The 13,974-nt window shown below is 40.2% G+C and overlaps 1 protein-coding gene across 8 annotated transcripts in view; it reads left to right on the forward strand.

Moving 5' to 3' along the window:
- The window catches only part of TPD52L1 (TPD52 like 1), a 111,768-nt gene extending 102,673 nt beyond the window's left edge, over positions 1 to 9,095 (forward strand). For 4 of the 8 annotated variants that reach the window (XM_058735155.1, XM_058735151.1, XM_058735152.1 and 1 more), the window contains 3 exons: positions 727 to 765; positions 3,694 to 3,754; positions 8,449 to 9,095. In XM_058735155.1, the coding sequence (XP_058591138.1) occupies positions 727 to 765; positions 3,694 to 3,754; positions 8,449 to 8,577 (229 nt within the window). In that variant the 3' untranslated portion in view covers positions 8,578 to 9,095. Of the gene's footprint in view, positions 1 to 726; positions 766 to 3,693; positions 3,755 to 5,179; positions 5,262 to 8,448 lie in introns of all 8 variants that reach the window. The other 4 variants (XM_058735156.1, XM_058735158.1, XM_058735153.1 and 1 more) reach the window with 3 other exon arrangements.
- The last annotated feature ends 4,879 nt before the right edge of the window (positions 9,096 to 13,974 follow it).

Genomic DNA, 13,974 nt, shown 5'->3' on the forward strand with positions numbered 1-13,974 from the left:
GGGGGAGCGCCATCCCAGGTAGTGTGACCCTGTAGTGCTCCCTCTCTCTGCCCAGCCTGATTTCTGAGTGGAACTCACAAAGGAATTACAGGCGATCAGAGAAAAGATGACTCAGCTACCATAGGATTAATAGAGGAGGCCGAAACCCTTAGAATTCTCAGAAATATTGGTATTTGTACCAGATGTCCTGGAATGGATACTGAAGTCCTTGCTCCCATGTTGAACTGTGCTGATGGTGTTTGCCTGCCATGTGTTTCCTTGAATGTCTTATGTTAACTACGTGTATTCCTCTGAAGAGTTTCTCTACAATGGAACGATTAGCTTTTACCTGCTGGGCTCTACTTCCTCAGTACAGCCCTTCCTCTCTTCCTGAACAGAAGGGAGGGGAGAGGGAGCTGGACCTAGAGAGAGTGTCCACGGGCTCCTGGGCGCACCTGAGGAAACCAGACATTCTCCTCATCCTCAAAGTTCCCAGCCCACAGAGAACCCACAGGAAGTAAAATAACATGCAACTTGAACAGTGTACTCTTCTTTATGCCCTTGAAAGCTGACCGTGGTCCTTCCTACCCAACGAAAACAAATGTCATTTTGGTGGGGTGGGCAAGGAATACTTCAGACAGTTGAAATTGCTGTTTTAAGAGCTGTGAGGAGGGAGTTTCTCATGTACTTATGTTGTGCTATCTTTTCTCTCTTTTTTTTTTCTTTTAATCTGCTTTTGCCCTGAAGCTACTCCATTCGCCATTCCATAAGTATGCCTGCTATGAGGTAATGTGTGTCAATTACTTTATATAATATCAATGCAAAATGTATGAAGTGTGACTTTATTGATATTTTCTTTGTGGAGTTTTTCCCCCCTCTCAATATGAAAGGAAATCCCATGACCTGTATTCTCTTTTCTGATGGCCCTCAGGAGAAAAGGCTGAGGGTTCTACAGAAGGAGGGTATAACGGTCTTCTGCTTTTGACCACACTGGCTTAAATCCAGCCTCTTCTCATTTGTGTAACCTGAGACAAGTCACTTAACCTTCTCAACTTCCATTCTCTTATCTGTTCATTGGGAGAAATAAGACCCACTGCACATGTTGTTGTGTGACACAAACCAAGTAACCTGTGTAAAGCACATTCTTAGCACTGGCCTGGACGAACACACCTGCAAAGGCGGAAGGACATTCTTTATTTCAGCAGAATTAAATGCAAGCCTGGGAGACAGTTTAAATGAAAGGAATAGGAGACCAGAGGGCTATGGTTGTAGAGAGGATATTAACAGGATTTTTTAAGGTAGATACTAAGGTGAGGTGTCTGTTGAATAATAAAATAATAAGTGATTAAAATTACTAACTGGATGGAAACCTCCGAGAAAGACATTCCCCACTTTGAGTTTGCATGGCTTAATTAGATAAAAGCACACTAATAGTAATAGGGCATGGAACAATGAATGTCAGACTGGGGGTCAGAAGATGCAGATTGTAGCCCACTTCTGCCATAAATGAACTTGGCAGCCCTGGGAAAGTCACCTCAGTGATAGCAGTTTCTTCATATCTAAAGGAAGAGGCTAAAACCAGATTACTGCTTCCCCCACGGTGCTTGCCGTGGGAGGGCTGCCGTGGGCTAGGCTGGCACGGTGGGGGGGTGGATTGTGGGAGATCAGGCCTCCAGGACCCTCCCCCACTACAGTCTGAACTATCCCCATGCTCCCTGCTTTATAGTGTATATTCATACCAAATCTGCATAGTTTGAGACCACCGAAGCCAAATTCTTTTGGGGTCATTTATAGCTGTATATGACCTGATTAAATCTGAGGAAATAGCTTCTCCCTGTTCTCTAGCACACATCCTAGTGTAATTTAATTACAGGAATGTCTGTTTTATTATCCTGATGATGTTTCTTCCACACTGGGGTTGTATAGTTACTTGAGAAATTCAGCCGCAGTATTTGATTTCCCTAATTTGGTGGTAAATAGAAAGCATAGATTCAAGATTGCCTAGTCTATCTTTGAATGACTTGCTCCCTGTGACATAAAAACACTCAAATTGAGTAGCACATCCTGCAGCCCTGAGCTCCTTTACATGTCCAATTCTAAGTGTAGGTGTCCAAAGAAGGGCTTGCCAAAAATTAACATGGTTTTGCTCTATGAACCCATCTAGTGGCTTATGTAGTCCTCATGCAGATGTAGTCTTATTGGCTTATGCAGATGTAGTTCTCATGATCTTGCCTGAAATTAACTTAAAAAAATTTTTTACTCATCTAACATGTACCCATGAGGCATTAGGCTGAATTGTCTGACCACCGCGGGCCTGTTAACTGATCAGTGATAGGCAGGCATGTAAGCAGGCTTGCCCAAATAAAACCCACAGTGGAAGTAAAGTGCCAGTGAATGTATACTCTTGAGTCATTCAGATATAAATTTGTTAATATTTCATAATGAAACAGCAATATTATGGAGGATTACCCAAGAATTTGACTTATACTTGCATTATAGATAAGATGTGAGATCATAAGGCCCTGTAAACTCACTGTTCTTAATTCATACAGTATGAATGCAGATGCATTTCTGACTATCTGGAGTGTCACAGTTTCTGGAGATAATCTCTAACAAAGCCAAATGCACTCCAAAAACATATTATGTACATTAGTTTCCTCTTGATAGTATTAGAGCCATGCTTCACTCCACACCATACAAAGAAGCCCATATATTATAGCCATTCTCCCTTATAAAATTCCTCTAGGCCATTCCTTTTATTTCAGTTCTTTTGCACTCAAGACAGAATAACGGGCAGCTTATTAAAATTAGTATCATTCAGTTGAGTTATTTGACTTGAAAATGATGACAGTCCTTGTGGCTGAGTGCTTACATGGATACAAGAATTCAGATACATTTTTAGTTCCTTCTTAGTTCCTGTTTCTTTAGTTAGGGATATCATTTTCAATGGTCATGGTGTCATTAAATCATGATGTCATGTGGCCAAATCCAATATAGGAAACCAAAAAGCACCAAATGAAGTATCTAACGCTTAAAGTAACAAGATGGTGTATATAGATTATTTAACACAATGAATGAGTCACAAATAAAATGTCAATGACTGAAAAGATTCTGTTTGGTAAGAGAACAAAAAGTATATCCTCTTTACGAGGAAAAACAATGAAAGCATTGACGTTCAGAAACACCACTTCATGAAAATTGACGAAGTGATTACCTTTTGAGGCATGGAAAAGAAAAATTTATGAACCTTTTTTTTTTTTTCCTGGAGCTATTTCTGTCTTCTCTCACATTTACTGAAATAAATAACTTTAAAATTCCAGGGGAGACAACTCTAACACAACATTCTTCAGATAGACTTTCCATTGCTTACCAAAAAAAAAAAAAAAAAAAAAAAAAGCTGGAAAAAGGAGTACTGTGCTAGAAACAATTAATTAGTAAATGACAAATTAAGCTATCACTCCTTTGACTCATTGGAAATGATTTCCAGTGCCCCTTGAAATTATTACAGTTGTGTCATTAACAAAATGCTGTACTATTTATTCTACAGTTGATTATCTGAATATTTTATTTAGAAAATGTCCATGTCAGGACATGGCTGTGGTGCAGAGATGATGTTTACCAATAAGAACAGAAAGCCACGGTTTCTGCAACCAGCACAGTTGCTAAGACAGTGAGTCTTTGGGGCTGACCTCTCTTCTTTTTTTGTTATTTTAGGAATTCTCCTACTTTCAAATCATTTGAGGAGAGGGTTGAGACAACTGTCACAAGCCTTAAGGTACAGATGAAGTGAATTTTGTGTCGTTGGGTCCGTGAATCAGGACAGCATTAGTCACTGCTATGGTTAGTTCCGAAGGCAGGGCCGCCAGCATTTGGTGCAACCAGGAAGGCAAACTTGCACAGAGTCCATCTTTTTCTTTCCATATGAATCTATCAATAAAACCAGTACTGGACGGTGTTGCTGTGCCCTCACAGAGTTGTTCATGTAAGCCCTTCAGGGGTGATTACTTGTTGGAAGTGAACTGGGATTTGTGTTCACGTCTTGAACTAAGATTAGAACTAAGATTACTAAATTAGAACTTAGTGGTACCCCTCGAAAACAGGTATGTGCGAGAGGATTGTGGATAGGATAAAGGATATGTGAATTCTGGATTTAGAATGCAAGTGGAAGGTCAGTAACAACTCAGAGCCCCTCCAGTTTGCACACGGGCTAGCAATAGTGAACTTGACTCCACACGTTATGCTGCCTTCCACCTCCTGTCAGACACCTAGACTTGTTTCCTCCATTCACACACTGAGCACAGCACAGCAGGATTATCATGGAGGGAAAATAAAGCTGAGTCACAAAATGCATAACTTTGTAATAATGCATTTGATTTCCAGGTTTAGACTGACAATATGTCTGTTTCATGGGAGGGGCTAAAAAATTTCATTTGAAAATATTGTCTGAGCATAGGTAGGTTAGTCTACAGAGGAAGAAAGCACAAACAAAATCAATCTAGGCTTAAAAGATAGAGAACTTTCAAAACAGGAAAAATCATTGAAACTACTAAGATTGTTTATTTAAACAATGACTTAAATACATCTTGACGTTATTATCACTATTTTGTAGACCATCCATTTCTGTATTTCCTTAGCTGGGAAAATGAAGGATGCAGATGATCTTTAACCAGATCAAAAGCAGGTATATGCACATGCTGATTATCCAGCTGCCTCTGAATTCTCTGCCACCATGTGCTGCCTGATAAGCCTGTGAGGCTGGAAAGTCTTCCTCCTACAGGATCTCGAAGAGTCTTTCCTCTTAGGGAAGGATCTTCCACACAGTCTTCTCCTTCTACTTTATTTAGCCTGTGATTAGATGTTTATGACCCAAGAATGAGATTGTTACTCAGCATTTACCAGCAGTTTGTAGTTGTGTAATTTCACTACCCCTCTTGTCAACATCATGGCTTATTGAGTGTTATAGGGACCCATAGGAGCCATTACAATTGCCCCCGTGGGTAGGGAAAACTTTTGATAAGGAGGGTCAGTGTGGTTCCTTGAACATTTCTCTTGCTAAGATATCAAGTTTCAGAACAAAAGGTTCAGAAAATCCTAGGAGTTAATTTCTCTGCATTTGGTTCTCAGCCTTAGACAATCGAAGGGAGATGGATTCTGTTACTTGTTAGATAAGTTCTGACACAGGAGAAGTTGTACTTTTTAGGTTTTCTTTAGAAGAAGGAGATATGAAGAAGCAAAAGAAGAATAAAGAACAACCTATTTCCATTTGCTTTTAGGAAACTCTGGTAAGCTCGCAGCTCACGTATCATTTGTTTGGTCCACACTCCAAGCTTCTCCCTTTTCTCACTTCATGGGGATGGAAAGTGGAGAGCCTGCCTCCTCCTTCAGACAAGCACAGAACTAACTCAGCCGACTAGATACTAGCCTGTGTCAAGACTTTTCTTAAAGTGGCTTCTGTGTCTGCATGATTGTGCCCGGGTTTAACAAGACTCACATGCCACCCACTTCCTATGTCACAGTCAATGCCTACTTCCTCTTTTTCTGCCCACCCAGGCAATGGAGAATAAGCAGCTAATAATTGTGCTTTGTGTAAAACTTCCCACTCATATTCAGTAATTGCAAACTGCTCATTCTTTTTTTCCTCCAGACTAAATAATATAGGTTTAACCCTTCTTTATCTGGTTTCTTTGCTGCATAGTTTACTTTTGTGTTCTAGATTTTCTTCAAAACTTCTGTAACTTTAGTTATGGATCGTGAGGCTGTTTCAGCTGACTCACAAATCAGTAAGGATGAATCAGTAAGGGCATTCCTTGCAGGTTTATAGTCTGCAGTTCCATTCACACACACTGCTTTAGGCTTGATTTGTAAAACACCACACGAAAGGAGTCATGTTCGTGTTTGTGTTCTGTTAGAAATAATGTTCTGCTGTGAAGAGAGGTCCGTTCTTGCATCTTCCAGCGCAATCTGTCACATACCAGGTGGCATTTATATCCAATTGATTGTTCTTCCCTTTTTTTTTTTTTACCAAGTTCTGTAGTTTGATTTTCCATGAACATTTTCCCAATGCATCATAATTATGTAAAATTTAGTCCTTTTTGCCTACATCATTGATGGCATTACTTGATGACATATTAGCTGATTTCACCTGTACACTTTGTATTTCATCTAAAACAAACAAGCAAGCAGACCAAAACCCAGCTCCTGTGAAATCATATTTGTTATATTCTGCCATGTTCCAGTGAATAAGCAAGCACATCCCTTCCAACCATTCTAATCACGTAGCCTTCCAATCATTCTTCGAACCATGTCAACCACACCATATTTTTAGCACGCCTCTTTTTGATGAATACATTGCATGGCCTGATTTAAAACCTTAAAAAAAAAAAGACAACATATACTTATTACTTCTTGGTGTCCTCTCAACCAGCCATTTTATTATTAGACATTAGGAGGCCCAACACCATAATTCAAATAGAATTGTATGCAAACAGCGATCATAGTTTTGGGGACAAAGTGACAAATGCTTGGATTAAGAGTCCAGAAGATGTCTATTGTTCACATCTTTGCTAAAGCAACTCCTCACCTAAAGTATTGCTGTGTGCACTCATTCAACCCACATGGTTAGGATACCCCTTTATTCCACTCAACCCACATGGTTAGAAAACCCCTTTATTTCATTCCCCTTTTTGCCAAATTTGCTTTATTTCAAAATGATTCCCTCCTTTATTTTTCTATTTTGATTTGAGAATATCAAGAAGAGAGGAGAGGAGAGGAGAGGAGAGGAGAGGAGAGGAGAGGAGAGGAGAGGAGAAGAGGAGAGGAGAGGAGAATCCAACAAAACCCAACAGAAAATATCAGTACTTGGTATTCACTTGATTCAAAACTGTGTGTGACTTCTGTTGCAAAATTGAATACAAATACAATAAAGAGGAGAATGGGAACTATTAAGAGAGTAGATTACTCTTGTTTCTCTCTGGAAAGAAATAAACATAGTGAAAAATTACCAAGTGGAAAGAACGCCTGCTTCTTCCCAGTGCTGAGATGACCCAGAGTGGGGGAGGAATCCATGCTCAGTGCCAGAGGTCTGCAAATGAGGGCCTGTGGGCCAAATCCAGCTGGTTGCCTATTTTTGAATGGCCTGTAAGCTAAGAATGGTTTTTATCTTTTTTAATGGTTGAAAAAAATCAAAGGAAGAATGCTATTTTGTGATGTGTTAAAATTACATGAAATTCACATTTCAGTGTCCATACATATAGTTTTCTGGGAAAGCAGCCATGCTCATTCATTTATGTGTTGTTTTTGGCTGCTTTGTACAATGGTTGATTTGAGTATTTGTGACAGAGACGATGTGATTCCTAAGCTTAAAATATTTATTATCTGTCACTTTCTGGAATGAGTTTTCTGACCCCGAGCGTGGTGGTAAATTCAACTTAGGAACTGAATTTAAAGAGGCAGAGAGGGATTTTCGTGACAATTGGAGAAAAGTGTGTGCTTGTTCTGCAATGATTAAACAGCTTTTAAAACCTGGTTAAGTTTTTTAAAGGGCAGACCAGGCAGGAAGCGGATACATCCCCTAGTGTGGCTTATGTTCCTGTGAGTGAGTGATCACTTTGGTGGCAGTGAGGAGTAGTCAGCATTTTGGGAAAAGCAACATTTTCTATTCTGTACCTTTCTTTTCTTAACGTGTTTTTCCATATTGTTAATAGTTAAAGGAAACCAATGTGACCATCAATAAGGCTTGCACTAAGCATTAAATATTCTTTCAAAGGACTTTTTATGAGGAATTTTTCAAAATACTTTAACCATATTTCTTATAAATTGATTTCTTCCTGATTCTATTCTTATTACCAGTAACAAGTACATGAAAAGGGAGCCTCCTAAAGCATCATAACTTTGCATTTCAAGGGATATTCCTCCTAAAAGGGCAACTGCCTAGAAAGATGTGAAGGGGCCAGAACTTAAGATTTGAGTCCTGTCTACCTCTCACAGCAGAGACCAGAAAGCATGCTCAATGCAGCCGCTTTTCAAAACACATTTGTCAGGAATCCAGATCGCCTTGCTAAATCCCAGTAGAAAGCCTAAACTGAAGTCACTTAAAGATGTTCATACATTTTTTAAATTGAGGGAATTTATCTAAAATCCGGTAACATTTTGATTACATCTGTTCTCAGGGTGAATGTGTAGACAGTGTAAATCCACAGATCTGGATATGCTCCTGAAGGGATTGAGATTCTTAGATGTAGACGGGATAAAGAGGGCACTGCTAAAATTGTACAAAATTGTGGAGTTTTGGATCCTATCCCAGAACCCAAGTATAAATGGCATTCTAGCACTCTTAAAGGAAATTACTCTACACCCTTTACGTCCCTTCGCAAGAAAAAAATATATTTCTGAGTTTGAGAGTAATCCGTCTTACAGGAACATTGCAGACCCGATGAACTAATGGCACGCTTGCGTCTCTGCCCATTTCAGACGAAAGTAGGCGGGGCGAACCACGGCGGAGGCAGCTTTGAAGAGGTGCTCAGCTCCACGGCGCACGCCAGCGCGCAGAGCTCGGGGGGCGGGCCCCGGCGGGCCGAGGAGGAGGAGCTGCAGTGCTAGGGCCGCCCCCTGCAGCCGCCGCCGAGCCCCGCCCCCGCCCAGCGCGCCCTCGGATGCGGCGACCAAACATCCACTGCGAAAAACCCAGGCCGTGACCTGTTCTTCGAATGGCCTCACCGCGGAGTTTCGTAAAATGATTTCCATTTTGTATGTGTGCTAATGATGAACCACTTGACCATCACACTTAAGTATTCGTAGATTGTCATAATTTAAAATATCCCCACTTAACAGGTACACAATTGGCCATACCTTTGTCTTTGTGTAATTCAACGTGTATTTCCCGTAGCTATTAATGACCTGCTTTGATTTTTGCTTGGACTTATGATGTGCATGTTTTTGAAGGCTGAGGGTGAGCACCCCCTTTCAGTTCAGTCACATGGGCGGGATGGAGCTCTTTCTAAGAAGTCTGCAGCAACGGGATGGACTCACTGCAAGTTTCATCAAACTGCTTGTGATCGCCCTCACTTGCATCAATTATGTATGTTTATTTAAGCAATTAAAATCGATTTTAATGATGACTTTGAATTCTTAATTTCTTTAAGTTTTCAGGGCTAGTACAGACTTTAAAAGGTGGTAGCTATGAATCTGCAGATGCTATTTTATTTTTTTAAATTTTTTGTTTTTAACGTTTATTTATTTTTGAGACAGGGAGAGACAGAGCATGAATGGGGGAGGGTCAGAGAGAGGGAGACACAGAATCTGAAACAGGCTCCAGGCTCTGAGCTGTCAGCGCAGAGCCCGACGCGGGGCTCGAACTCACGCACCGTGAGATCATGACCTGAGCCAAAGTCGGCCGCTTAACCAACTGAGCCACCCAGGCGCCCCTGCAGATGCTATTTTAAATCAACTTCTGCTAATTTGGCGTACATAAGAGGGTGTGTGGGTAATTACCCAGCGACCCTGTCAATTCTAAAATTCTCTCTAATCTACATAGAGTAGGTTTTTTTGTTTTGTTTTTTTGTTTGTTTTTTTTTTTTTTACATAGAGTAGTATTTAACTCAGGTAAAGGAGATCTGAAAAGGGAGTGGCTAGAAACTGGGAGAAATAGTTCTTCAACCCCTTCCATTTTGCAAATTGCGCACATGAATGAAAAAAAGCATTGTATTAATACAATTGGATTTCTGCAGGAGTTTTTACCTTCCACATCATATGCTTCTCTTTCCTTCTAAATGGGAACATACATTTGTTACTAAGTAGACACACATGCTACAGATGCAATTTTTTTTTTTTTTTTTAATGTTTATTTCTGAGACAGAGACAGAGCATGAGTGGGGGAGGGGCAGAGAGAGAAGGAGACACATAATCAGAAGCAGGCTCCAGGATCTGAGATGTCAGCACAGAGCCCGACGCGGGGCTCGAACCCACGGACCGTGAGATCATGACCTGAGCCGAAGTCGGTCGCCCAACCGACTGAGCCACCCAGGCGCCCCTACAGATGCAATTTTTAAGTGAACACAGAATTGACCTACTAAGAAAATTCACAATTTAATATATATATATATATATATATATTATCCATGCAATATATATTATATAATATTTTTTAGTGTTTATTCATTTTTAAATTTACTATTAGAGAGAAGTGGATATATGTGACATAGGGAAATAAAGCCAGTCTGAAAAGTCCTATTCAAATGAATGGGGCAAGACAATGCATACAGCCAACTGAAAATCAAGCTAGTTCAAAGCCATATAATCTCTGAGGCTTGGAATATTAGCAGAGGTAGGTATGGGGCTATAAATTTGAACCAGAGTGGACAAATGTGGACAAAGAAGCCCTGCCGATAGGATCATTGGCATTTTCCCTAATTTTAAGCTTCCAGCATGTTGGTTGAAACTAAACCCTGTCCAGCTGGCTTGTGACTTGCTTACCCACTGCTGCATGTGGGTATCAATCTTCCTGTGCTCAATCTGCAGTTGCCTGGTGTGTTTGAAATGGTCACCTTTTATAAACTCACTTCTTGACCATACTCCCTTTGACCGCATTCAGCACACTGCACTGCATTAGAAAAAACAAGAGTTATGGTGCATAAACAAATATCTTCATTCACCAACTAATTTCTGCACACACAGGTCTCAGCCTTAAAATCTGAAAACCGTATTAAAAGTGGATAGAAAAGCAATCAAGAAAATTAGTGTTAATGTCTTGAAGCTTCAAATATATTTCAGCTGCTTCTTTTAAACCATTCTTCAAAACTTTGGATTTCACCCATTTTATAAAAACTATATTCATGTCACGTCTACTAATTGAAAGGTTTTCTTTATTATTCACTCTCATCTGGGAGTGATGTAAGAGACAATGACACGAGTATCATTTTGTGATGTGTGAATAAGTCACATCACTCCAACTGAAATAATCAAACCAGTTGTTGGTAGGTGGGTAGTCTTAGCATAGAGGTTTCATTTCCTAATCACTCAAGAGCTGCCTGTTTCTGCCTCACTTTGCACGTGCAAGGTCATCCCGACTTGACTGGCCCTGGAGTTTCCCTATTATGTTCACATGCGGTAAAATGTTTCCACAAGTGCTAAAAGGTATTCACACACGATGGACGTCATCTTTTACTAAAAAATCAAAATGACTTCAGGTCAACACCATGTATACAAAATTATAGTACAACAAAAAAATTCTCAACCTGGAATTCCAATATGAGTTGTGGTTACAAAATAAACTGGCTCTTCAAAAAAGTATGCAGTTCTGTAAACTAACCATTTGCCACTTTTTAAAATGCTGTTGCTTGATGGAAAATATTCATGAATTTACTGTGCAAATTTATCTTACAACTCACATCTCATAAAGACTATGACCATTGGTAGGTAATGTCAGCAAAGCAACCTGCATCTTACTCTAAATTATACATTTTCTTATAACGCTGTTCTCGAACTATAGAAAGCAGAGCTGCATGCTTTATTATGGAACGTCTTAATAGGCCACACCATTCATGGTGGTCAATGTGAAGAAAACACTGGAAGCCTAGACTGCTGCTCTGTCACTGTTCATTGTTCCAAAAGTATCTGACAGCTTGAAATTTGTAGAACTTCACCACAAAACGGTGCATAAGCTTGTGCACTTATTATCAAGTTGGACTGTGGATGGGTGTGGGAAAGGAAGATGGTGGGAAGATGAAAAAGTGATTTAAACATGAGATGTAATAAGACTGCTTCAAACCTGGTGTTCAGAGAACTTCAGACTATCATATGTGGCAAAATCATGTGTGTGTGTGTGTGTGTGTGTGTGTTTTAAGTTTATTTTTTGAGAGAGAAAGCACAAGCAGGGGAGGGGCAGAGAGAGGGAGAGAGAGGATGGCAAGCAGGCTCCACACTGTCAGCACGGAGCCCAACGTGGGGCTCAAACCCATGAACTGTGAGATCAAGACCTGAGCCGAAATCAAGAGCCAGTTGCTTGACCAACTGAGCCACCCAGGTGCCCCTCTTATGGTTACTTTTAATAATATCTAAGAATGGTAAAAATGCTTTACATGTCTTTTAGCTCGTACCATAAAGAGTAGGTATCAAGGCAATGCAAAAATAACATGATCAATCATAAATCTCCCCCCAGAAATCATCCCAATCTCACTTTGAGTATGAAGACTGGCAAATTACTCAGGCAGAAATGCTGGGTACAGAGGATGCTCTTCCGCACTTTATCAGCCATTCATCTCCAAGCACACATCACCACAAGACTGAGATGAACAGGTTGGACATTCTGGTAGAACTGACATTTTTCAAATAGAATTATGTAACAGCTGGTGAAATTCCAGTCCACAAGGGAAAAACAAAGGAACTATTTTTGAAAAAGGGCCCCCTCACCCATGCCTCCACGCCCCCAGGATCTAGGTAGGGAGAGCCAGGCTGAGAAGAGCCCCGTCTGTCTTCCCCTGCGGCCCTGCCTTTCCACCCTGTCCTCCTTTTGAGTGGGGTAGTCTCTCTTCCTAATTACAAGGAGGTAACAAATTCTCTTTTGTTGAATTCAACTCAACAATAATTTTTTGGTACCACATTTTAATTATAGGTTCTGTTATTCAGAAGATCGATTCCAGGCAAGTAGCAGGTATCTTCTAAGAGAAAAAAAAAAAAAAATTAAGCAATGATGCCCAAATATTTGCAGAGTTGGCTGATGAATTCAATACCTATCTCTTCCTATTGATCTTCGTTGTGTTCTTTATTAAGTGATATTTATAGCTCTCTTTTTAAGCCTGTTACTCCAGCGAGCAAGGTTTAGGACAAGTGTGAACTTGGTAGGTAGATGGGAAATAATGATTAGGTGACCAGTATTAAGTCTGACCCAATACAGGCTGGATTTATGAAAATTGCAGCAGGCAAAAAACATCACAAGTAAAACTTCACGACCACAGAAAAGCTTCTGGTTATAAATATTTGAACTTTTATCTGTGATTATTTTATGTGCATATTTTCATGCCAGGAGAAAAAACTCCAAAATACTGATAGATGGAGTTCTGTTTTCCTACTAACCATATCTCTAGTAACGAGCAGACTTGGAATTTTCAACCATTTACCACTTTTTAAATACCGTTGCTATGATGCATCAGTATTTTGAAGCAAACCGCATTGCTCTTTTCAACGCGGAGCAGTTATATGTACACGTGTGTTGCTTCTGAAGAGATCATGCACTTTGCTTCCTGCAGATTGGGTATCCATGGATACTGCCAAGAGTTTCCAAAGAAACGCTTCCTAGAATATTCTCATCATGCCAGAGTAACAGGCCTTCTTCAAATGGAAACTGACGTTTGAATTAAAGGGGCAGGCATCATTGCTTCACGCCAAAATACTGGGCAAGTTTGCACAGATGGTCTTCTTTTCCTGACCATTCCATGGTTGTGCCTCATTCAGAGGCAAGCAGGGTAGGTTACTTGTCCAATGAAAGGAAATGGGGGAAGAAACCTGGTCTGATGTGTTCCCAACATAAGGTGCAGTGCCCTCAGTAACATTCCTCTGATTACAGATTTCTTACCTGGTGATAAATGTTCTCATAATCAAGGTCTGAATATTTATAAATCAGACAGGGAAAAATACACAGAGGAAGACAAGATGGCATTTGAAACCGTATGCCTGAATTTATATCCCCAAATGACAAAAAGGATTAGGGGGAGAGGCAGAACCTGTTAGCCAGTTTACAAGTCTATGATCAGGGGCCTAAGGCAGGTCACAGTGAAATGAACAATGTGGCTCCACGGAGTGATCATCTGAACAAAGCAGCATTTCATAAATGCATTATAATACATTCCTTTTCTTGGATCCTCACCACTAAGTCAGCTGAAGAATCTGTTCTTAAAAGCAATCGTAACTTAATTTTCCATCAGTGCATGAATCTGGCCTTCAGGGCTGTAGGTTATTAATTTAGAATAAAATGATTCAAAATCTCCAATAAATAGTCCAAAG

This window comes from Neofelis nebulosa, chromosome 6 (genome assembly GCF_028018385.1).
Source record: "Neofelis nebulosa isolate mNeoNeb1 chromosome 6, mNeoNeb1.pri, whole genome shotgun sequence".
Classification (NCBI taxonomy): Eukaryota; Metazoa; Chordata; class Mammalia; order Carnivora; family Felidae; genus Neofelis; species Neofelis nebulosa.